The sequence below is a fragment of the Malaclemys terrapin genome, chromosome 17 (genome assembly GCF_027887155.1).
Source record: "Malaclemys terrapin pileata isolate rMalTer1 chromosome 17, rMalTer1.hap1, whole genome shotgun sequence".
Classification (NCBI taxonomy): Eukaryota; Metazoa; Chordata; order Testudines; family Emydidae; genus Malaclemys; species Malaclemys terrapin.
Window position 1 is genome coordinate 9,541,500 of NC_071521.1, and position 25,186 is coordinate 9,566,685.

At 45.4% G+C, this 25,186-nt stretch overlaps 1 protein-coding gene across 3 annotated transcripts; it reads left to right on the top strand.

Annotated features, from left to right (window-relative positions):
- The first annotated feature begins 3,110 nt into the window (after window positions 1-3,110).
- On the top strand, window positions 3,111-18,884 carry LOC128825289 (histo-blood group ABO system transferase-like). Of its 3 annotated transcripts, none has more exons than XM_054007651.1 (8): window positions 3,111-3,413; window positions 4,287-4,454; window positions 8,708-8,798; window positions 10,546-10,590; window positions 12,496-12,540; window positions 13,426-13,461; window positions 13,917-14,051; window positions 17,244-18,884. In XM_054007651.1, the coding sequence occupies exons 2-8, from the start codon at window positions 4,406-4,408 to the stop codon at window positions 17,929-17,931; spliced, it is 1,089 nt and encodes a 362-aa protein (XP_053863626.1). In that variant the 5' UTR covers window positions 3,111-3,413; window positions 4,287-4,405; the 3' UTR covers window positions 17,932-18,884. The 3 variants fall into 3 exon arrangements, with proteins under 3 accessions (XP_053863626.1, XP_053863625.1, XP_053863627.1); XM_054007650.1 differs by having other exon boundaries at window positions 3,112-3,413; window positions 12,493-12,540; XM_054007652.1 differs by lacking the exon at window positions 4,287-4,454 and having other exon boundaries at window positions 3,113-3,413; window positions 12,493-12,540.
- Window positions 18,885-25,186: the final 6,302 nt, after the last annotated feature.

Here is a 25,186-nt window from a genome sequence, read left to right on the forward strand (position 1 = left end):
GCTATGTGTTTTGATCGCTTATTTCCGAAATGTGAAAATCTTGTAACCCACAATAGCTGCTGGGCAATCAGTGCAAATCAGCGAGGCTCTGCTGTCTAGAATCTAGGTTATGGAAGAAACGCTGGAAATTCACAGCTGTGATCTTCATTAATAGTTTTCGGGATGGTCATCGTCATTGTTTCAGTCCATATATCTGAGCATTTGCAGATCATATTTCAAGAGGATTGAAATAATTATAATAAAACTCAGCAAAGAGGATATATCTCTATCCAGAGCATCTTAATAACGTTATTTAAAAATAAATCCAAACCATGCAGACCTTTTGCTGGCTATGCTGTAAAGTTTCATTTGTATTATTCCTGGAGACACTGACAGAGGTACTGGTGACCCGAGGCTAGTGACCACCCTGAAGTACTAGGATATTCTTCACTTCTCTATAGATTAAAGAAAATGGAATGACCACCTTCTACTTTTGCCTTGTACAAACACTGCTAGGCTAACAGCAAAATATCAGCATGCTGAGATGCACAAACTTGCTTGCTCATTATATCTTTGTTTTCCAAACTAGGAATCAGAACATGGCTCATGGTTCTTGAAATCCATAGGTTTGCAACATTAACCTGTGTATGGCCCATGTTAGTAGGTCTTTAAAAACTTGTCAGTAGCAAAGATAACAAATGATGACTTCCCGTTACCTTCCTAGGTTCCGTTCCATGATTATGGTGGGGCTGAAAGCTGTGAAGTAATAGCAGAGTTCTTCACCACCTCTAGTGGGAACAATTACTCAGGGTATGTCTACACTACGAAATTAGATCGAATTTATATAAGCCGGTTTTATAGAAATCGGTTTTATACAGTCGATTGTGTGTGTCCCCACATAAAATGCTCTAAGTGCATTAAGTTGGCAGACCGCGTCCACAGTACCGAGGCTAGCATCGACTTCTGGAGCGTTGCACTGTGGGTAGCTATCCCACAGTTCCCGCAGTCTCCGCCGCCCATTGGAATTCTGGGTTGAGATCCCAACGCCTGATCATGCAAAACAGTGTCACGGGGGGTTCTGGGTACATGTCGTCAGGCCCCTCCCCCTCCGTCAGAGCAATGGCAGACAATCGATTCGCGCCTTTTTACCTGGGTTACCTGTGCAGACGACATACCATGGCAAGCATGGAGCCCGCTCATCTCAGCTCACCGTCACCATATGTCATCTGGGTGCCGGCAGAGGTGGTACTGCATTGCTACACAGCAGCAGCTAATTGGCTTTTGGCAGTAGACGGTGCAGTATGACTGGTAGCCGTCATTGGCTATCTGGGTGCTGGCAGATGTGGGGCTGCATTGCTATACAGCAGCAGCTCCTTGCCTTTTGGCAGCGTATGGCGTATTACGATTGGTATCCGTCGTCGTCGTACTCCTCAGTGAGTTCAATCAGAGGCACCTCTAAGGAATACTGCACCAAACTTTCCACTCTGGGCATCTGATTCTTGACGATGATGGCTAGCAGTCGTAGTACAGTATCTTCTGCCAAGCACCCAGAAGATGCTGAGGGCTATCAGTCATGCTGCACCATCTGCTGCCAGCTTAAGATGTAAAAAATAGATGGACCAGATTTGTTCTGTATTCATTTGCTTCCCCCTCCCTCCGTGAAATCAATGGCCTGCTAAACCCAGGGTTTAGAGTTCAATCTTTGAGGGCGGGCCATTCTGTGTGACAGTTGTTTGTGTTTCTCCCTGATGCACAGCCACCTTTGTTGATTTTAATTCCCAGTACCTGTACGCCATGTCGTCAGTCGCCCCTCCCTCCCTCCCTCCGTTTCGCACCTTTTTTCAGACCAGACGCCATAGCACTGGGATCATGGAGCCCGCTTAGATCACCGCGGCAATTATGAGCACTATGAACACCACGCACATCGTCCTAGAGTATATGCAGAGCCAGGACATCCCAAAGCAAAACCAGGACCAGCCGAGGAGGCGATTGGCATCTCTAATCAGCGGATGGCAAAGGAGGGGAGATCATGAATTCATCAGCCAATTTTCATTGACTCTAAATAGGGGATGGAGGATGATAATTAGAAGGAAGGAGGGAGGGGGGTGCTAGATCTCTCATAATGTCTCCCAAGTGTTTAATGGGAGCATTTTAAAAAAATTTAATACAAGAAAATGTTCTTTAATGTCTGATCTTTTGGTTATTCCAGTGTCCTCCATTGCAGCTTCCGGGTACATGTAAAAAAAAAAAAACTAAAACTTGCAAACCCATCAAATTAGAAGTGGGCAAAAGTCAGTACAAAAGCTCATCTGCATTTCTAAGGCGTCCATCACCATGGCATCTAGGTACCAATATATCATTTTAGAAGTAACCAACAGTCCTCCCTTGCTCCCTCACAATTTTAGCTTGAGCTGCTCATGTATGAGGCACTAAATCTAGATGGCTTACTTGAGAAATAAAATTTAATCTGATAGTATCCCTTTAACTCGAAGTGTCATCTCTAGAGATGAAAAAAAAATTCCTAGCACTGCCCACAATGGCAATGTGCCCGTGAGAGAGCGGCATGGTGCTTAGCCTTGCTCAGAGCAGGTGTGCTTCAAAGGGCATGATCACCTACGTTCTCCTGGGAGCAATTTGGTGCGTGAATGCATGGTGTGTTGCAGACACATTAGGGACACCAAGTAGTTAGGAGCCAGATGTTTCTAGGGCGGACAAGGCCTCAAAGTGGCTCCCTGAGGCATATGACAGTCAGTTAAAATTAGTACGGCAGATCCTGTCCTGGGTTGTACAAGTGCTTTGGCAGAAAGGAATCATAAGTGTCTCACTCCAGCTGCATCTGTGCCAGATTCCTACCGAGGGCTTGAGGGAGCACAAGGAGGGCAAACTGCCACCGCAGCTGCTGGCACGTAAAAGCCAAAAGGAGCCTGCTCTGCAAACCAGGGCGTTTACCAGGTCCCCAGCCCGTTAGCTCCTGAAGTGATGAATGCTGGGAGCGGCAGTAAGGTCACCTAGCAGTACGCCCTCACTCCCAGCCTGTTCTGATTCGCTTTGCCTTCCGCAGCCAGGGTGGCTCTAGGCCATAGGTGTGGCGAAGTTTACTGTACCCGAGCAGCTTCCTCCTTTGTGAGATTGCGTGAACCTGGTGAGAGTTTCCGTGAGCAAGGATTGCAGGACTGGCCTGAGTCAGAGCATGTGGACTCTCATAGGTTGGCCTCTGCTTGCAAACTGCCCATCTAATTACCATGCAATAAATCAGTAACAACAGGGATATGAAACAAGAGGTTTGGGCTACCGCTGCCTCTATAGAGAGCTTGCAGCTCCCAGCTTCTTAAGGCTGTTCCAGTCCACGGCTGTCAGCAATAAGCTCCGCAATTCCTTCTTCCTCACACTCCTTCCTCTGGGAGTAATCGGGTGCACGATGGACAAGGACCAAGGTACCTGTACATTTTCCTTTAAGATGTTCTGTGAGCTGTGTCGTGTCGAATCTTGTTTAGATTTTGAAAAAATACAGCAGGTCTGGGGTTTGCGGGGAGACCGGGTGTTTTAAATGTGGAGAAGGAACTTAAAAGTAGCAGATATTAAATACTTGAGACAAACTAATATGCTATTAACTTAGGTAAATCTGGATTAATTCCACTGGCTGACGTAGATCTGATTTACGCTGGGGTAGTTGAGCTCAGAATTAGGCCCTTACTGGATTTTATACAAGAACAATATTTGTGCCATTGTCTTGAAGAAATTGAATCAAATTTACATCTGTGTTTGGAGAAGAGGGAAGTCTTAGCCACACGTTCATATTTTTTTTTTATATTCTCTTCTCTTTCCCCCCCCCCCTTTCTCATCTTTCTTCTTCACATATTCCCCTTGCTCTCAACCACTTTCTTTATTTGTCCACAGAAGAATGGGATCAATAAATACTTTTGAGATGTAGTTTATCCATATATCGTAGATCAAGGATTATTTTTTTTTCTCCTTATAGGTGAATTTTTTCCCCTTTACAGCAAAGCAATAACTGACTGAGAGTAGAATGCAGCCCTACATGTTAACCTCAGTAAAGTTACACCAGTGTACTGGGGGAGAGAATTTGTTCCTCTGCATTTTACCTGCACGCATTTATATCTATATTAATATAGAATTCAATCCTGACCCACTAAAGACAATGGAAGTTCAGTTGGTGGAGGATGGGGCCCATACTTTTGATCTATTTTGGGAATATGGAAGATTGTCGATAAGAATGTCATGTAAAATACTGCACTGGCTTTCTATCAGATGTAAAAAGCAGCAGGAACCCACGTCTCTCATTCCAGGTGGTGTTCAGGATTGATCTGAAGCTGGCGGAGGTGGGGATGTCCTCTGGTTCCCTCTTTCTGGCCCAGTTTGGTCAGGCCATCTCGCAGAATCAGGAGGATAAAGGCTCAGCAGTGTCATGGTGGAACCAGGGCCCCCAGGAAGTAGTGGGGGTGACAGCCATGATGGTGAAGCTTGTTCCTTTCACTCCAGCTGTCCTTGGTGTTTTGTTTGGTTCATTAGTTCCTGGTTCCTTCTTCCTTGTTTACCAGTCATGATCTTAACACAGCCCTTAGCTGGTACTGGACCTTTCGGTTTGGACTAATTCAGTCTGTCTCCCAGTTTTCTATCAAAAAGAACAGGAGTACTTGTGGCACCTTAGAGACTAGCACATTTATTAGAGCATAAGCTTTCGTGGACTACAGCCCTCTTCTTCGGATGCATAAGTGGGCTGTAGTCCATGAAAGCTTATGCTCTAATAAATGTGTTAGTCTCTAAGGTGCCACAAGTACTCCTGTTCTTTTTGCGGATACAGACTAACACGGCTGCTACTCTGAAACCAGTTTTCTATCCACATTTATTGCTATTGATGATTGTGACATTTTATGAATTTTCACTCACTTTCCAACAGCTGAGCTCACAACTGGAGCAGGCCCCATTTATTACAATATCCCTCTTTTATGAACCAATTCTGCTTCACCTCAGACATTGGTTTATAAAACAGACAGAACTGCTGTAATCTGCTCTCAAAATGTTTAGAAACATACCAGCTCTTATTACTCCTTTGGCTGTATGTGCAGAATGTTGTTTGTTTGTTTTTTAAAGGGACAAGGGGGAACCATCTTTTCCTCTTTTTGCCACCTGCACATTTACACAAATCATGAACATTCTATACACGAGGGGTTAAACTAACTTGCTTGGAAAATTATTTACTCCTTATGGCATTTTTACCGAAGTATGTTGCGGTCTTTTAAAAAGAAGCAACAACATGATCTGGGGAGGGGGAGGGGACTATTTTTGCATTCATGAACCATTTACCAACACCCCAAAGTGCGGGAAAAGTACACAGGCATTTTTGTCCAGGGACAGACTTTGCCTGACCTGTTTTACCACCAGCTTTTGGGAGGATGTGGCCATTGTGACTTTATAGCTTATCACGGAGAGGTGACCCCACAACACTAGCACTCTACTATTGCACATGCAAAACACAACAAGACACATTAACATCTACAACTAAACAATCACAAAAATTACAACATGAAGTTTGGTGCTGGCAACAGCCCTTATTTCAGGTGGATTAACTCTTAATTCACAGTCGCAGCCATGAATCAAGCTGGCATTCTGTTAACAAGGAATAACCCATGATGACATTTTAGCAAAAGTTTGCTTCAGCAGCTTAACCTTCAACTATTTAAAACACCTCATTTTTACAACTTTTGTTCTTTTATTTAAAACGCCTTTATATAAAACTATCAAAGTTACTATCAGTTACAAAAACTACAAACCTCCAAAAAAAGAAAAAGAAACAAAACAAAACATTTGTTAAAAGGTTAAAATAAAATCTTAAAACAATTAAGTACTCTTATTTTTTCAAAACATGAGAGTTAACAATTTGCTTTCCACAAACAAGCTTAATGTGTTCAAAGATTTTAATGCAAATATTTGTTTTTTAAAAACAATTTTGAAAACTGTTTGTTTACTAAGCTAACCAGCTATGGTGATTATGTTTATCCTAGACTCTTGGGTGACCCACCAAATTACATTAATTTTATTACCGTACAACCCTGAAGAGTTGAACATGATTCAGAGTTTTGAGTACAGAGACCTCAGCCTGCTTAGTCCTGTGGCAACAACCACACTGCAACATTTTATAACCTTTTATTAAGACAAGAAGGAAAAGTGACTGAAACATTTAAAGTAAAGTATTAAGTAAGGCTTTCATTTTAACAATATTGCTTATATCCCTTCAGCTGTAGACAGCGCTTTTTATAAGGAAACCCTCCTGTTTGAGTCTTTTAGATGGTAATAACTGTCCTTTTGGGGGGAAAGAGACATACACAGTCAGTTAGGATGGGCTAGAGCTGCTGTTGTTAAAGTCCAATGTTTCTTTAAAGACAAACATGGAAAGAAAAGAACAGCAAAAATAGAAAATACATCTTCTATCTCCGGTGCTTTCACTTGCAGCCTCACTGCTACAGAAACATGGGCACAGCCCATGGTTTTATCAGCCAGTCTGAGACATGTCAAATTTGTATTAGCATTGGGCTGTTTAAGACATTGCTTTTAGCTGCCACTCTGATCAGAGTGACAAGAGATCTAGTCTTTGCTGGCTAAGCTAGACATTTATTAATCAGAAGGCAGAGAGAGAGGGAAGAAAAGGAAGCTATAAGGTGGGGAAGGAAAATGACACAACGGAGGGGTGACAGCAGAAATCCAAGGCTCACATTCCAGGTGCTGTTCAGGCCTTAGCTGAAGCCAACAAAGTGTGTGTGTGGGGGTGTCATCTGGGTCCCTCTTTCTGGCTCAATCTGGTCAGGACATTTCTTGGTATCAGGATGATGAAGGCCCATTTGTGTCCCAGTGGATCCCAGAATAAGATAGGGGTGGCAGTCATGATGGCAAAGCTTGCTCCTACCAATCCACTTGTCTGCTTCCCCTCCAAAAGGTGTGGCCGGTGGAACAGCCTATTGCCTCATTATTTTGTCCACCTATTAGGCCTAATTTCCAACAGATAGTTTGGTCCATTAGTTTTCCAGTTCCGTTCTCTTTTGTCCACCAGTCAGGATCTTAAATATCCTTTTTGTCTAGACTAATTCCCTCTATTTTTATAAGCAATTATATGTAATAAGCTGAGTTGGATTTTTTTTTTGTTATGTTATATTTGTTAGAGTTGCCCAACACAACAACCACTTTCATGATCATTCAGAATAATCAGCCACTTGGCTGGCCAGTTCCTCGCACTTCTAACGGTCTGTGGCCTGTGTGTTCTGTATTTCCTTATGCATAAGACCCTAGAGGAGGGGAAGAAGGTTTTTACAGCTAATCATTGAACTGGGAGTCTGGGTTTTGTTCCCAGCTGTGTCAAAGATTTGCTGCATGAACTTGGGCAAGTATCTTCCATTACAAGAGTTGTATATAAAAACAGAATCTGTGAAATGTGTATATATTGCTGTGTGTGTAGGGGTAGATCCTGCACCACTGAACTCAATGGCAGTTTTGCCATTCATGTCAATGAGTGAAGGATCAGGCTTATAGCGAGTGTATATATACATTTCACCATCTAGTAGTATGTGAGCGTAGTAGAAATTGGTGTCTTGTTCATAAGTCTGTAGGTCTAATGAAGTTGTTGTTATGTATTGCAAATGTCTTCCGGCATGAAGCTCTTAAGTTCCCCTCTCTGGGCCTCAGTTCCTCCATCTGCAAAATAGTCATAATGATATTGACAGAAGTTCACGGGCATGTTGGGCTTCACAGTTTTCACTTCACTACACAGCAGGAGTGCTTGAAACTTCACTGCAGCAGTGTACCCAAAACTTCACTGCACCAGATCCTCCAAAAGAACAGGAAGGAGAATTCTCCCTACTGGCAGTATAGCGCCTATGACAACTAGAGGAGTTCTGATTCCATTCAGTAAAAGGCAGTGGTAACACACACACTAACCTGTCCATTACAATACCTACCCACTACATGGGGCTATTGTGAGGTTTATATAGTGGGTGTCTGGAATTAGCGATGTGTGAACCAAGTTTCCCCCCCCCCCATGGGTTGTACATATTGGGTTCCGCCCGCCCACTGCTAAAGGATCCTCCCCCCAACCTAAGGGGAGGATCTACAGGACCGGAAAACCAACTGATTTTGGGGGACAACTAATGAAAAACAGGGACAGGAGTGTGGTCAAAGGGTCAAAACAAGGGAGCCTGATGGGGACGCCGAGCAGAGAGCTCCAGACAGCGCCCACTGCTCCGCAAAGGCGTCAAGGGAGCCAGTGGACGCCGCCCAGAGGAACTCTGCCCGGATACGTGAACGGACAGAGGATCGGAAACAGGCCCCACAGTCACAGGAAACTCCATCGGCCAACCTCCTCTCCCCGGTTTTCTAGATGGCCGTTTTCGCCAGGGCCAGGAGGAGGTTGACCAGGAGGTCCCGTGACTTTGTGGGGCCATGGATAGGGAGTGCATAGAGAAGGAGGTGAGGGGAAAAGTGCAGCCAGAAATGTAACAGAATATTCGTGAGGAGCCGGTAGAGGGGCTGCAGCCTGGCGCACTCCAAGTAAACATGCGCCAGGGTCTCCCTCACGCTGCAGAAGGGACAGGTACCCCCCTGGGTTGTAACCAGGTTTTTAGCCTTACCACACAGCATGGCAAAAGGAACTGGCTTGGCAGTCAATTGATACTGCTTTGAACTGCGTGTACCAATCTCTTGCACATCTCCTTTATTCCAGGGAAAACAGGAGGGGTCAAAGGCTATTTGACAAAGCGCCATGTTTATGTCATGGGTTGCACCACGCTGCTGTTCAGCACTGTCTATGTTTGGTAAGTGGATTGTTTTGTGAAGCAAGAGTCTCCGTCGCTCCCCTCCTAAGGTGGCTATTGTTACAAAAGACTTTAGCCAAATACGTACGAATCTTTAGAAATGCACATCTGTGGTACAAATCCAGGTTCTTATAGGTACAACAGGTTCCCCCAGTTTTGTGTTAGTCTCATAAGCAAAGTAGGGAAATGTGGTCTAGAGCAGCGTTTTTCAAAGTGCGGACTGCGACCTGGTACTGGGTCATGGCATGTCAGGCACTGGGTTGCTCTGGTCAGCACCGCCGACCGGGACATTAAAAGTCCCGTTGGCGGTGCTGCCCAGCTACCTGTTCCGACACCGCACTGCGCCCCAGAAGCGACCAGCAGTGGGTCCGGCTTCTAGGCAGGGGGGCCATGTGACTCCACGCGCTGCCCCCACCCCAAGCACCGGCACAGCTAAATTTAAAAACAAAGGAGCATTTGAAACAGAAGTTGAAGCGTTATCATGTAACATTCATTCAGACAGAAACACTGTTGAGTGTAAGGTCTTCACAAGCCTGGTTAGTAATGCGGTACATCTGTTTTGTCATTGTCAAGGTTCCTTCCCCGCTCTGAACTTTAGGGTACAGATGTGGGGACCTGCATGAAAACTTCTAAGCTTAACTACCAGCTTAGATCTGGTTTTGCTGCCACCACTCCCAAGTGCTAACTCCCTTCCCTGGGTAGCCTTGAGAGACTCCGCCACCAATTCCCTGGTGAACACCGATCCAAAACCCCTTGGATCTTAAAAAAAGGAGGAATTAATCATTCCCCCCCTTTTCCTTTCCCTCCACCAATTCCTGGTGAGTCCAGATCTAATCCCCTTGGATCTTAAAACAAGAAAAAATCAATCAGGTTCTTAAAAAGAAGGCTTTTAATTAAAGAAAGAAAGGTAAAAATCATCTCTGCAAAATCAGGATGGAAAATAACTTTACAGGGTAATCAAATTCAAAGAGCCCAGAGGAACCCCCTCTAGCCTTAGGTTCAAAGTTACAGCAAACAGAGGTAAACACTCTAGCAGAAGGAACATTTACAAGTTGAGAAAACAAAGATAAACCTAACACGCCTTGCCTGGCTGTTACTTACAAGTCTGAAATATGAGAGACTTGTTCAGAAGATTTGGAGAGCATGGATTGATGTCTGGTCCCTCTTAGTCCCAAGAGCGAACAACCCCCAAAACAAAGAGCACAAACAAAAGCCTTCCCCCCAGCAAGATCTGAAAGTATCTTGTCTCCTTATTGGTCCTTTGGGTCAGGTGTCAGCCAGGTTACCTGAGCTTCTTAACCCTTTACAGGTAAAAGGATTTTGGAGTCTCTGGCCAGGAGGGATTTTATAGTATTGTACACAGGAGGGCTGTTACCCTTCCCTTTATAGTTATGACAGTCATATAACTCTTTTCAATTATCTTTTAATTTGGCATTCCAATGGTGATTTAATCTGTAAGTTCCTTGATGCAGAGACCATAAGAGCTCACTGAGTGCACCCTCAGTGCATGACAGATAATAATATGAAACTGCTTTGCTTCACCTACCACAGCATTCTAGCAACCTTTGCATTTTCTCCTTTGTTGGCTGGTTTGGTTTGGTTTTGTTCTATTGTGGGGATGAACCGCTGGGGTTGTTTGTTGTGTGGTTTGTGTCTTTAAAGATGCCTAGACATTGGACTAGATGATTTTTAGTGTAAAGTTTTTATGTTACTTAGATGTTTTACATGACATTTGGATTTATTGCAGGTATATGTCCAATGGTACCTCAAGCAAGGTCTCCTACATAATGAGGTAACGATTCCCTGTTGGACTTGCCTGGATTTTGTGAGCATCTGAGGCCTCACAATTAGAGCTCTGGAAATCAGTTCCATGTTGCTGAGATTCCTAACCTCTTCTATTTAGTTTTGACTTGGGTTTGCTACCAAATGTCAAATGAAAACTCAACGGAAACTAGCAGTGGCTCCTCAGAGGCAGGTGGAGGGGGAGAGCACTGGGCCAGTGCTTACCTTTTTCTGAATTAGATACATTAAGGGACCAGGTCCTCAGCTGGTATAAGTCCGTGTACTCCACTGACTTCAATGGAGCTATCTATGCTTGCTGAGCATTTCTCCTGGGATCTTTACGTATTTCTGTAAACTGGCTCTGAAAGGTCCTTTCATATGTTCACGTCCTCTACCAACCTCCTAATGACACCAGCAGCCACAGATAAACAGCTGAGTCTCACCTATTGTCTGATCTTGACACAAAATCACAAACTGGCTGCCATGTTAGTAAGAACTGGGCAAAGAAGTGTGAGCCTTGACTACCTGATCTGAGCTTGCAATGGAATACAGGAGCAGGTGAGAGTTGCATGGTTTGGGGTTTAGTTATGGATGTGCTGTGCAGACCTATTCCCCCATTTTCTCTCACCTGCATTGAATCTTTGGCACTATTTGGGCTGGCATCCAAAGGTGTAATTAATTGCTTTCTGAAAACACTGCCTGCCGTTCCTTCTCTAGTGAGGGATGGCTTGTTTATGGGCCATCTTTAAAAGCCTCATTTCCTCCTGCCAGCCAGCCAGACCTGTCTGTGTGTCCTTCTCTCCCTCTCAGCCTCACATTCCCTCATGGACTCCCAGCATCCCTTATGCCTCTCAGCCTTCAAACCGTTCATTCTCAGTTCTTACCACTCAAAAAGGCAACAAAATGAAGAGTTAGTGCTCAATTAACAAGCAGCTATTCAATATGTGTGCACCCAGCCTTCATATAAACTAATTTGTATGGCACCATATGCCCTATGCATTGAATGAGCCAGGGGTCCTGTGGAAAAAATAGTATGTGATCATGTAATTAAAGACAGTAACCCAAGGCATATGCACTATGGGGTAGAATTAAGGTTTCAAAGCAACCTTCATTCTGGCATTTTGTAACTTTTGAGTGCTTGACTTTGCAACCTTTGTGATCTCTTAATATATATATATTTTGTAATACAGGATAGTTTATATAGCATAACTACTGCACAGAATAGTATGGTCATTACAAGTAATAATCTCTTACTTTTGTCATTATATTTGGTACTAATCTTTGAATGATGCCTATCAGTTGCAGAGCAGAATTTGATTCAGTAAGAGTACACAGGTAAAAGTACTCTACTTCCAAGTAATAGAGGGACAATGAGAGAACCCCATCCACACAATGTCAGCAGGTAACTCCAGAGAAACTTGACCTACCTATTGACATAGAGTGGGAGATTGCCAGATGGCGTGACATCATTACCAGAGGTGTTAATATGAAATAAATGGCAGTGTGCCTCCCAATCAGTATTGGCTTTGTGGTGAAAAACTCTTTTTCTCCCTGTTCTCCCACCAACAAAAAGGGACTTTATTTCCCCTCTCGCTATCATACAAGGTGGTGCTATGTCTGGCTTGGAGAAAGCGCCTAATGCCCATCCCATCTATGCCTGACACTGGCCATACAAACTTAATTAATAAATTACAGTATTCAATTTTCAGCACTTTCTCTCCATGGCAAAAGTGACCATGACTTGGATGAGGCTCAGGAAATAAAACAACCAAGGTGGAATCTTTTATTCCTTTCTGTTAAATATTTGAATGGTGTTAATCTTGAAATTACTGATAACTGGCTATTTTGTTCCATGCATGCTGTGTTTAAAAAAACAACCAAACGCTAAATGTGACATGCTTTCTTTCCGTAGCAGTAATACCCAGGACTTGGATGACTTTCACAAAACAAAGCAACCAAGGTGGGACCTTCTGTTAATTCCACTTACTGTCTGTTTCATGATCCTGCAAACACTAACTTGAGCGGCCTTTACTCATATGATAATTCCCATTTACTTCAGTGGGACTACTTGTGTGAATAATGAGTATTCATGTATAGGTTTGCAGGTCTGTCTTCCTTGGAGTTGTGTTACTTTCAGAAGAGCTCTGGTATTCCTGAAGGATGATGATCTAGGCTTGTGGAACTCCAATACTCTGTTTTAGAATTGCATTTGTGTATTATGAATCATCAATACAGCATGATGACACTGAGATTTAGACAAGCTCAGATGTTACTGATCTTTGAAAGCTCTCCGTGGTGATCTCATGGATTCCCATCCCCTCTAAGGATGTTCACATTGCTTGGTTTACACTAGTCTGCGCCTCAATTCTTACCTCCAGGAAGCTCCACTATTCAAGTTCTGAGCCACACACACAGCTCTATCAATGTTCCGCATTCCCGACCTGCAAAACTTTTCTACTCCTATCCTGTATGCTCACACCACTTTGCTAATGCACCTCATTCCTGACATTTAATGTCTCCCTCTGAGCCTCTCAGGAGCATAGATTGTCAATCAAGCCACACTGCATAGAGGTTTTGTGATGTAAACCAATATTAGGGACTAGAGAGAGACCACTAAACTTATGTTCATATGTGACCTGACCCAGGATTTAAACTCAATTCACCAGAGGTACAGTAAAGTTAAAGCCCTTTCCTTTGGAGTTCTGAGTATGGATCACTGAGTTCTCAATGGAACTGATTGGTGGGAATCTTTTATCTGTTTGTAAACTCTAGAAGAATTTTTTAAAGAGCTATGGAAATCTTTCCTTAACTTGAAATCATTTTTGTTTTCCTACTTTTCTTTTAGGATGACTTACACAAAGCCACAGATTCTAAAGCCATCGTAAGTAAAACTAAAAATAAGTGTTTTGTTACATCCAAGATGATATAACTAAAGTTAATTGACTAAAATCTGACCAAGAAACTTCCTTAAGGATTTGAACTTGTCTTGCTCTGTGTTAACTTAGGCATACAAAATCTCAGAAACACTTGGGTCTTTATACAAAGTACAAGCCAGAATGTTTTCTTCCGTTACAAACCTCAGACATGTTGGGTAGATGGTAGTGCAGTGCAAACATTAATTAGTTGATAGATCCCAGTAACCTGCTACATTATATAGCCTTAGTGCACCATGTCTTGTGACTTCAGGGAGTTGTATATTCTTTACAGCTGTTAGTTGTCTATTTTTGAACTTTAACACATGGCTCTGGTAGTGTCTTTCTATACGTAGGGAAGGCAACTGCCTCCGTATTTCTTACTTCTACAGTGTGATTCTAAAGAAAACTTCCTCTTCCACAGGAGAAGTGACGTCCTTATGATGACTCCATGGTTTGCTCCAATAGTTTGGGAAGGGACCTATAACTCCGAGATCCTGAATGAGCAGTTCCGACGAAGGAATGTCACCGTTGGACTGACAGTGTTTGCTATCAAAAAGTGAGTCTGAACTATGTTAGGTACGAAAGGTGATGTATAACCAACAAGGAGGTGGGGAAACCAATTTTTTGTGTGTAGTGATGGTGTATCTCTTGTTCACCTCACCCTCCCAAGCAGGAGTTTTGTTGGAAGATTGCTGATTGTCTTAAAACACATTTCAGTGACAGGGAAAGGACAGGGCTTTTCCAGTGTGGTGGAGGAGGAAATTAGGAGGGTCTGGCAGCTGTGAGAAAGGGTCAGATTAAGCTGCTTGTCATGTGTATCAGAGGGAGGGGGACTGGAGGGATTGGCAACTATGGAAGTTGAGTGATGTACTTTCCTCTTTTCCCTTTGCTCTGGGAACAAAGTTTTTGACCTTAGGTGCTGCTGACTTCACGATAGGTGGTTTTCTATCTTCTCTCTACATCGTTATCATTCTACTTGGGGTGGAATATTTAGAAATACAACCACGTAACTGGGCACAGAGAGACATCCTTCGAGTCCTTCTTACAAAGGAAGAACTTGACTTTCATGCTGAGTGGTGCTTTATCTGATTTGTAAATGAAGGAAAATACCTAGTGTGGTTTGTGACATACCCAGCTATGCAAGCACAGATTAAGGAACTATTTGATAACATTATTGTTTTCCAAAGGCTGTGCCTGCTACAACGAAGCCCTTGTTAGTCATGGAGCATAGGTTCAACCAGTGGTTATAAGTGCTATTGCCTGCCAATAGAATTTTTTTGCAAAATGTATTGCTAAAGGTCAAAAGGACTCCAGATCAAAGTAGAGTAAAAGATCCTGATTATTTTTCTATTATGATCCTGTTAAGAATGGACAAGTAGGTTTTTGTACCTGTGCTGATAAATATTTATAAGTTTTGCAAGGCTGATTTGGCCACCAGTGAGATGCAGCAACTTTTCAACGTTGTACATCAATGTGACACAACAAATAGGATAGGAAGCAAAGAATAGCAGATCTATTTTGAAAATACAGGGCCAATTTGGGAAGATGGGATGAAAGAACTGAAGTTTGAATTTGTCGAGGATCCTGGGTAGGATACTCCTACTCTTGTGAAAAGTTTAATGGGATTGATAATGATTACATGTAATCAGTGCTTTTGAAAGACAAAACCCCAAGCAACATAACACTCCCCTAACATTATGCTGGCACAATGGTTTGTAACTGCCCAGAATCAATATGAATTAGGGTTTCTTCCCAATAATATCTTGAGGACTCCCAACCCCCCGTGTTTCCCATCCCCTGACCCAGGGGCGGCTCCAGGCACCAGCGCAGCAATCGTGCCTGGGGCTGCCTGCCGGTTGCTGTGAGTGCGGCAGGCAGGCGGCTTTCGGCGGTATGCCTGCAGGAGGTCCGCCAGTCCCGCGGCTTCGGCGGCAATTCGGCAGCGGGGACGCTGATGGCGTGGCACTGGCGGACCTCCTGCAGGCATGCTGCCGAATCCGCGTGACCAGCGGACCCGCCGAAAGCCGCCTGTCTGCCATGCTTGGGGCAGCAAAAAACATAGAGCCGCACCACCCTAACCCCCCCCCAGAATTTGTGCCCCATCCAACCTCCCCCTGCTCCCTGTCCCCTGACTGCCCCCCCAAAACCCCCATCCCATTCAACCCCCCCGTTCCCCATCCCTTGACCCCCCCAGAACCTTCTCCCCATTCAAACCCCCCCATTCCCCGTATCCTGACTGCCCCCCCATAACCTCTTCCCCATGCAACCTATCCCTGTCCCCTGACTGCCCCGACCCCTATCCACACCCCTGCCTCCTGACAAGCCCCCAGGGAACCCCCCCATCCAACCCCCCTGCTCCCTGTCCCCTGACTGTCCCCTCCCTGAAACCTCCTGCCCTTTATCCAACCCCCCGTCTCCCTTACCATGCTGCTCAGAGTAGCAGGAGCTCACAGCCCCACCGCCTGCACTGCCTGGCAGGAGTGGTGGGCCAGAGGGCAGGTGGCACGGCGAGCTGAGGCTGTGGGGGAGGGAGGACAGCACGGGAGGGGCCGGGGGCTAGCCTGCAGCTCAGGGGCTGGGCAGGACGGTCTCGCGGGCCGGATGTGGCTCGCGGGCCATAGTTTGCCCACCTCTGGGCTGGGCATATACATGAAAAATGAGGTTAATGTTAATTTCTAACAGTGTACAACTCTCATGTTGAACCCTCCCATAGTGAAATGAAGGGGGCTTGGATATTTGCCATGAAACCTTGTAAATGCCCCCTCACTCCTGTTGGGTTTGAGCTGATTTCTGTAAGAGGGTAGTGCCTCAACTGGCCTCTCTACTCCTGAGGGGGTTTGATGGATTTTTTTCTACAGGTTCCTTTGCTGACCCTCTCCAATACTTTACCAGGATAAGGATCCTGAGTGCTGTAGGTCATAGTGCCCTGGCTGTTTCCCAACCATTCATGTCAAACCGCTGCCAGAGATCTTGGCTCATAGCTGGCTATGTGGGGGGCAACTCTTGTAACACATTACACCTGCTGGTTATTTGCAGGACAGCTGAAATAGCAGGTAATGAGCAGAACACCTTTGAAATGCAGCTGCACCTGGGCCGCGCAGGCAAGTCATTTTGCTTGGATGGTGCATGGAGCTGGAATGTGAACATGACAGAGAAAACTCTCATTTTCACTGCAAGGCTGGCTAAGTGGCAATATAGGCCCAATCCTGAGAGGTGCTGCGTGCCCTTATCTCTCACTGGAGTTAAAGATATTGAGTATCTCTCAGGAGATGATGCGTACCTTGCTTTGAAAGTCCCTAAAGCAAGAGGTTCAAATTCAGGGAGGGTACAGGTCAGCTCTTCATCCTTCCCAGATAGACTCCCTTTCTGACTGTTTGGGAGGGACAGAGTGGCATGGTGTCTATGGTTCATTTCTCAGCACTTCCACATGTGTTCATGGGCAGAGCACTCATGTGATCACCGCAGTACCCAAGACCTCACTTGCGCCTGCAGCATGGATTCCATGAGAGTCCCGTGCAATGCCCTGAACAGCTGAATATGGCTCAAGAGATGAAGGTTGATGATCGTCAGTATTTGGAAGGAAATAATCCTAACCAGAAAACTAGCAACAAATGTTTTAAAAACATTGTTTCTGACTAAAACAGATTCTTTTTGTTGATCCTTTCACTTTGTTGCTCTCTGTGTCCCCTTCTTCCAGTCTTCTACCACAGTGCCTTTTATTTCTAATAGATACTTTCTTTTTTTCTAGGTATGTAGTCTTCCTCAATAAATTTTTAGAAACTGCAGAGACGTACTTTATGGTTGGACATAGGGTGAACTATTACATTTTCACAGACAGACCAGAAGAAGTTCCTAAAGTTCCACTCAAAGAAGGAAGGAATGTAGTGGTTCTGCAAGTCCAAAACTACCCTAGGTGGCAAGAAATCTCTATGCGACGAATGGAATTGATCAGCAACTTCTCTCAGCAGCAGTTCATTAATGAGGTCAGCTACCTAGTGTGTGTGGATGTAGACATGAGGTTTACTGACCAAGTTGGAGTGGAGATCCTGAGCGACTTGTTTGGCACACTACATCCACATTTCTATGCTGCAGAGCGTCAATCTTTCACCTACGAACGTCGACCTGCTTCTCAAGCTTATGTGCCCAGCGATGAGGGTGACTTCTACTATGCTGGAGGCTTTTTTGGAGGAACAGTAATGGAGGTTTACATGCTGACCAAGAAATGCCATGAAGCCATGATGGTGGACAAGGCCAATGGAATTGAGGCAATCTGGCACGATGAGAGTCACTTAAACAAGTATTTTGTTTACTACAAACCAACCAAAATACTTTCTCCAGAATACCTGTGGGATGACGATCTAGGTAGGCCAGAGATCCTTAAGAAAAGAAGATTTCTTGCTCTACCAAAGAGCCATGCTGCAATCAGAAATAAATGAAGTTCATCTCAGACTGGCCTTAGTGCGAACTAACATAACTGATCTTGTAGGTTTCCTTGGTTGATGAAAATATACAGACAATTAATAAAGCTCCATAACTTTCTCTGACATCCCCAGTATTTCTGGATATGGGAATGATTTGCAAGATGTTACCGTGATGTTGCACTCCATATGTTTTATGGAAATGTGCTAATGAGTGTGACTACAATGTAACTGGAATATCCTTCATGCAAAAGGTCTCGTGTAAGGTATCATTACAAAGCTTATAATCTACTGAGTGTGTTCATCCTATTTGTATGAATGTATCATTCTTGTATCTGGAGCTAGAAATATGAAATATTCCTCTGAAGTCCTATTGTAACTATGCAAAGTGTGGGTCATTAATGGTGGCTTAAAATCTTGATGGCTCCCATTAACTAGGACAATTGGTTGTAAATGGCTCTGTTTACTCACAAACCTTCCTGGGCATGTGCAGTCCAACCCTGAAAGAATGGAGAATGAGGTCTTACAGTGACATGTGATCATGTCAACTGGTACTGGAATCCATTATAAACCTGGTAATTTTCCACTTAAAAGAATGGGTGCGGACCCAGAAAGACACAGAATTCCTACCTTGTGCCAAAGCTATAAAAGGAGGTGGAGGACAAGAGGGGTGCCAGTCATGTGAAATCCCCTGCTTTTCACCTAAGATGCCTGCTGGAACTAATAAGGTCTGTACCAGGGGAAAGGCTTGGGTGCAGACTAGGAAGGAGTCTAGTCTGTGAAAGAAGCTTATTGGAACAGCTGAGGGTGAGATTTACCTCTATTCAGGCTCTTAATGTATTAGGCTTAGATTTATGTGTTGTGTGCTGTTTTATTTTGCTTGGTAACTTATTTTGTTCTGTCTGTTATTACTTGAAACCACTTAAATCCTAGTTTTTATACTTCATAAATCACTTTTGTTTATTAATGAACCCAGAGTAAGTGATTAATACCTGGGGGAGCAAACAGCTGTGCGTATCTCTCTATCAGTGTTATGGAAGGCGGACAATTTGAGTTTACACTGTATAAGCTTTATACAGAATAAAACGGCTTTATTTGGGTTTTGGATCCCACTGGGAACTGTGTGCTGGAGATAGGTGACCTGTTGAGCAGTTTTTGGTTAAAGTCTGCAGCTTTGGGGGCGTGGACCAGACCTGGGTCTGTGTTGCTGCAGGCTAGTGTGTCTGGCTCAACAAGGCAGGGTTCTGGAGTCCCAAGCTGGCAGGGAAAACAGGCTCCGAGGTAATTCCAGCATGTCAGGTGACAGTCCCGAGGGGGTCTCTGTGTCCAGACCCATTGCAGTTACCATAAGGATAGTGTGCTGATTCCAACAATTTCCTTGCCAAAAATACATTGGTATTTCTCTGCAATAGAGCTGTACCAGTACTAGGTTGTGTCTAGTGTTGGGGAAATATAGAGACTTGTAGATTCAGATGCTTATTCAAACCTCTCTTGGCTGGACATCTGATGCAAAGAAGCTTTCATGAGACTTCCAGTGCTTCCTGGTTTTATTTGGGTCAGAAATGATGTGGAAACATAAAAGATTAGAAATATGAATAGAAATACCAGAGTCAAAATCTCTGTGTGGGCATGTGTTTAAAAAAAAAAAAAACAACCCTAGATTTTTTTTTTTATTTTTTTTTTGATCTTTTTAAAAAAATAATTCTGGTTCAATTTGATTTTTTTTCTTGGTGGTTCAGGCTGCCCCTAATCTGTAGGATACTTGAAATGTGTCTCAAGGTTCAGCTGCTTCCAGCCCTGTGGTGCTCTCCGCCTTGGAAAATACACTTGAAAATGAAATAATCTTGTGTCTCAACAGTTTATCTGGATCCATCTTTTCAATCTCAGCTGGCCCAGAATGATATCAAATCTTTAGGTTTTCATCTAATTTATAATGAAGAAAGCTCAGGGTTATCAGATCTATTTTCAATTCATATTCTCTCCTGAAAGACATAGAACTATAGTTAAAAGACCTTAGCTTCCTGGGGAGAAATGGCTGGAGAAGTACGACAATGGAAAGCAACTCCATCTGCTATTGGTAGAGCTCCTAGTACCTCACAAATCTTTGGGCCCTCGAAAGACAGACGTTGCCTCTCTGCACCAAAGATTGCTTAACAAATGTCAGGAAAAGAGACCAAATGAGGATGTAATGAGTCTCGCCTGGATAACAGTACGTGTCGGAATAAGATGACTGGTAGAGCCCTCTTCTGCACCAAATTCTGCTTCCACTTACGCTCTATTAATCTGTCTTGGGTTTTTAAATAGCACCTCTCACCATGGTATCTATGCAATGGGGTTTGCAGGTTGTAACTGAGAGGGGAATTTTTGTTCTTAAAGTCACTTGTAGAAGGGAATTGAAGTGGCTTGAACAGAAATGTTGGAAGATTTTCTCCCTCACAACAAGGTCTATTCAATGTATTTCCCTGTAGTGGGTGTTCTAATTGAAAATGGGAAGATCAGGTAAGAAAGAAGCAAAAACAAGACTTGCCCAATTCTGCTCCCATTTAAGTCAATACAAGTTTTGTTGGTGACCTCAGTAGAAAGATATAGATATATATAAAATACACACACACAATCCAGGATACAATTGAGTTTCTTGATACACTCAGTGTACAACCTGGAGTGTGCTGTTGTACTAATAAAATGGCTTAGTGGGAGAGTGGGCAAAAGCAAATGATTAAAGTACAATAAACATGAGAGGCATCAGCATCTAGTAATCTGAGTACAGGCCTGGGAGCCAAAAACTTCTGCATTCACCCGAATGGCTGTAGCCTATTATAACTACCTCCTGGCCCAAAAAACCCTCCCTCATTTAGATTTGTGTATATTCTTGAATCCTAGTCAATAATTAAGTGTCTTGCAAAACATTAACATCTTCTTCACACTGGTCCGCACATAGGTTTCAATTAGTGCATGGACCTTGCAGGGGTGGGCAAACTTTTTGGCCCGAGGGCCATAGCGGGGTTGCAAAATTGTATGGGGGGCTGGGTAGAGAAGGCTGTCCCTCCCCAAATAGTCTGTCCCTGCCCCCTATCGGACCCCCACCCACTTCCTGCCCCCGACTGCCCCCCTCAGAACCTGCAACCCATCAAACCCCCCTGCTCCTTGTCCCCTGACCACCCCTCCCAAGACACCCCACTCTAACTGCCCACCCCCTACCCAATTTTCCCTGCTCCCTGTCCCCTGACTGCCCCCACCCCATCCACCACCACCCCGCCAGACCCCCAGAACAACCACGCCTACCCAATCCCCATTCCTTGTCCCCTGACCGCCCCCCCAGAACCTCCACCCCCTCCAACTGCTCCATGCCCCTTATCCAACTCCTCCTCCCAGCCCGGCCCCCTTACCATGCTGCTTAGGGCAGTGTGTAGGGATACCTCGCGGCCCGCTGGAGCTCGCAGCCCCATCCCCTTACCGTGCCGCTCAAAGTGGCAGGAGCTGCCGAGCTGCCCAGGAGCGGTCCAGAGCGCTGGCGCCAGCGGCGTGGCACGCTGAGGCTCTGCGAGAGGGGGGAAGGCGGGGGAGGGGCCGGGGGAGCTTCCCCACGCGGGAGCTCAGGTGGGCCGGACAGGACGGTCCCACAGGCCATAGTTTGCCTTCTCACTCCCCTGCCAGAAACCCCCATGCCCGCCCCAAGAACCCCTTTCTGCTGCTGGCTCACCGCTGCTTGCTTCCTCACCCCTGCCCACCCACCCATCCGCCGTTAGCTCCCTTGCTGCTCGCCTCTTCAACCCCCGCTGCCCGTCGCTGGCCTTTTCACACCCCCCCACTCAGCTACTCACCCCTCACCTACTCAACCCCCACTGCTCACCTCTCGCCTCTTCACCCCGCCTCGCTCGCCTACTCACCCCTCCTGCTGCAGGTCCCTCTGGCTCCTAGGATCAGGGGCAGCCGAGGTGTCTCCACGTGCTGCGCCCGCCACAAGCACAAGCTCCGTGGCTCCCATTGGTCGGGAAAAGCGCCAGTGGGGGCTGCCGGAGCCGTGGAGCGGGGCTTGCAGGCGCACAGAGAGCCCTCCGCCCCGCCCCCTCCGACCCGACCCAATCCTAAGAGCCACAGGGACCTGCCGGGGGGTGAGGTGGGGAGTCCCAGCGGTGCTTACCTGGAGCGGCTCCTGGGAAGCATCCGGCAGGTCCCTCTGGCTCCTAGGGTCGGGTTGGATTGGGGGGGCGGGGTGGAGGGCTCTCTGCCTGCTGCTGGTGCCTGCAACCCCCACCCCCGCAGCTCTGATTGGGCAGGAGGGAGCCAGTGCAGCACGCGGAGACCCCCTCCACCTCTGTGCCTAGGGGCCGCCCACACTGCAGGCTCCTGCTGGCGGGCAGGCACCAGGAGCTGCCCCAGGAAGTGCCGCCAGCCCCGGGACTTTGGACTTAGGGTTACCATACGTTCGTATTTTCCCGGACGTTTTTAGATATTTAAAAATTCCTCCCGGATGGCAATTTAAGAACTAAAAAGCCGGACATGTCCGGGAAAATATGGACGTATGGTAACCCTACTCCTGGGCCCCCCAAAAGGGAAAGAGACCCTGATCTAGCTGTGGGCTCACAGCGACCAGCTCTGACAGACCTTTCACTGGCCAGCAAAATGCCCCCCCCCCCCCTTCACTCAGGTTGGGCTTGTTTCCAGCTACAGAGTCCTGCTCACTTTTTTCTAGACAAGCAGAACTTTTTATAAGTGAATTTCAGACTGGTGGTGGAAGCCGCTGGCTTGGCAGCCTTGAAAACTGAAGGCTCCTTCTTATTCACACAATAAGTCCTTGCAGAGGTGGCAGCAGTACAAGCTTCTACCACATTGCTTCACTTATGTGACTCAAACCCAGATTCAGAGTCCACGCTGCATAACCGTGGTTCAGACTCAGTGGATCATTCCGTTCTTGGCCCCTGCTGAGATCTGTTGGTGCCACAAGTAGCACTGGTCCACTAGAACTGAGACCAGTACCACCTTTCACAGAGGCCACTGAGCAACCAGCAAATGGCATCAGCTTTTGATGAGCACAGACCTGATGAGACTTCCCTTGTTATAGATGAGCCTTTTTGTCCCAACTTGGAGGCTTGTTACACCAACCCATGCGTCCTGCTCAATCCACTCTATTAGTGGTGCTCTTTGAGCCCAAATCCAGCCCTGGGGTAGTGGTGTAAGCAAGTATAATTACACTTGCCTTTTTTTAATGCTGTTCCTTATTCTTGAAACACCCTCTTGGGCCATGTCTACCAAGAAAGAGTTCTTCAATTCTTGTAAAGAGCTGCTGTGTTCAATGAGTGGATCCCAGCTGAGTTTTTTCCCCATGCATTTTTTTTATTCTGAAACTATTTTTGTTTGGGTGTTGCTGTCGCTGTACTTCTTGGCTTCTGTAGTGGCAGTGGAGGTGGGGGAAGTGGTAGATCAACCTAATAATGATAACCCCAAGCATTCAAAAATCATGAGTCAGGCCTCCAAAATAATGACTTGTCTTAAAAAACATGTTGGGTTTTTTAAATTTGGCTTCTTTTTATTTGCCTTCTGTTTTTGGAGCATTTCAAATATACTTGGGTCACGTTTTAAAGCTCTTCCCTGAAGTCCTGAGATTCTCTTACACTCACATGACTCCAGGAGCTGGGGTTGTAAGAAAACCCCCCAAATATCATGATAAAATGGTAGGAGTTGGCAACACTGTGAGGCAGATTATGGGAAACAAAGATCCATATAGGTGCTGAAGAATTCACCTTTGCTGCCCTGACCTCCATCTCCCTGGCTTCCCCCAAGGAAGAACTGATCCACCTGCCCCCATCCCCTGTCCTGGGGGTCTCTACGGTAGCGCTTAACTGCCCCAGCCCAGCTAAACTGCCCTCACACCCATTTGAGAATAGGGGTGACTCCCAATGCTCCAGACGTGACTGCGTCACCAGCCCCACCCTTACCCCCTCCCCTGGTAGCACTTGTTGCCCGCCCTAAAGGGCTCGAGGGGACAACAATGGTCCGTCGCTCGGTGTGCTTAGCACCAATAAAGACACCGAGGGGAGAAAGCAAGCCAAGTTTATTTCAGAGCTCTGAAATGGCACTAGGAGACCAGCATGTCTCAAATCCAGTGCAACAAATACAAACAACTTTTACCTTTTATACTCCAAACTGTTTACATACATCTCTTTGTCTGGCTGTTCTCCCTTACCCCTCCCTTCCAGACAACTGTTACAATAAGCTCTACATAAGCTTGTGAGAAAACTTTCTCAGTCTTTGCGACCTTGAGTTAGACGCCTGCAAACTAACTACCCCGCTTCTTATCTCTATTATTTCTGCTAGTGTGAATGAAACTGCAGCCATCTGCTAGAAAGCTGACATTACATTTCTGCTTCAACCTACTTCAGAGCATGTAAACAGTTAGCATAGAAGTAGGTGAGAGTTCACAAGATGGGGTTTGGGGGTTCAGATAGGCCCAGAGCAAAAGAGCTTCATCGGCACTTGTGGCCTTCCACTCTCCCGAGTTACCTGGTAGCTATGCCTAGTGGACCCCAACAATCCCTCCTTTGAGAACACTCAACAAACCTTTGTCAGAGTTTTCTCATACTCTAAAGACAGAATGCGATTAAGCTCCATGCAATCAGGATTATCAATGAGAGGGTATAAGGGAACTTCTGGGGTATGGGAGGTACAAATCTTACGTATGAGCACTTTACAGCAAATGAGCAAAAGAACAAGAACAAAACATATCACCACACCTGTGAGCAAGATGCGAACAATGCTTCCCCCTATATTCCCTAGTTCCCCTAAACCAGGTATCCAACCCCAAAGGGAATCCAAAATAGTGGATTCTCCTTCCTGGCCTTCCACTGGTTAAAGGCCCGTTCAGCTGACAAGATGTGCTTGTTAATGTCCTGTGAAAACTCTGGGACATAGGTACAACACTCTTCTCCAATAAGGGCACAGACAATTACAACAACCCAAATGCCCAGAAGATAAGAAGAATTGTTGACACTAAACAAGTCAAAAAATAACAAGACCAAATACATAGGCCAGGTCGGCCTTCTGTGAGAAAATAAAACCAATGCTCAGGGTTCTCGCGGGGAGTATGCTGTGACTGTTCAGAAAGATCACAACGCACTCCCAGCGACCCTTACTGTCTTTTGAATAAAGAAGAACAGGAGTACTTGTGGCACCTTAGAGACTAACAAATTTATTAGAGCATAAGCTTTCGTGGACTACAGCCCACTTCTTCGGATGCATATAGAATTCTATATGCATCCGAAGAAGTGGGCTGTAG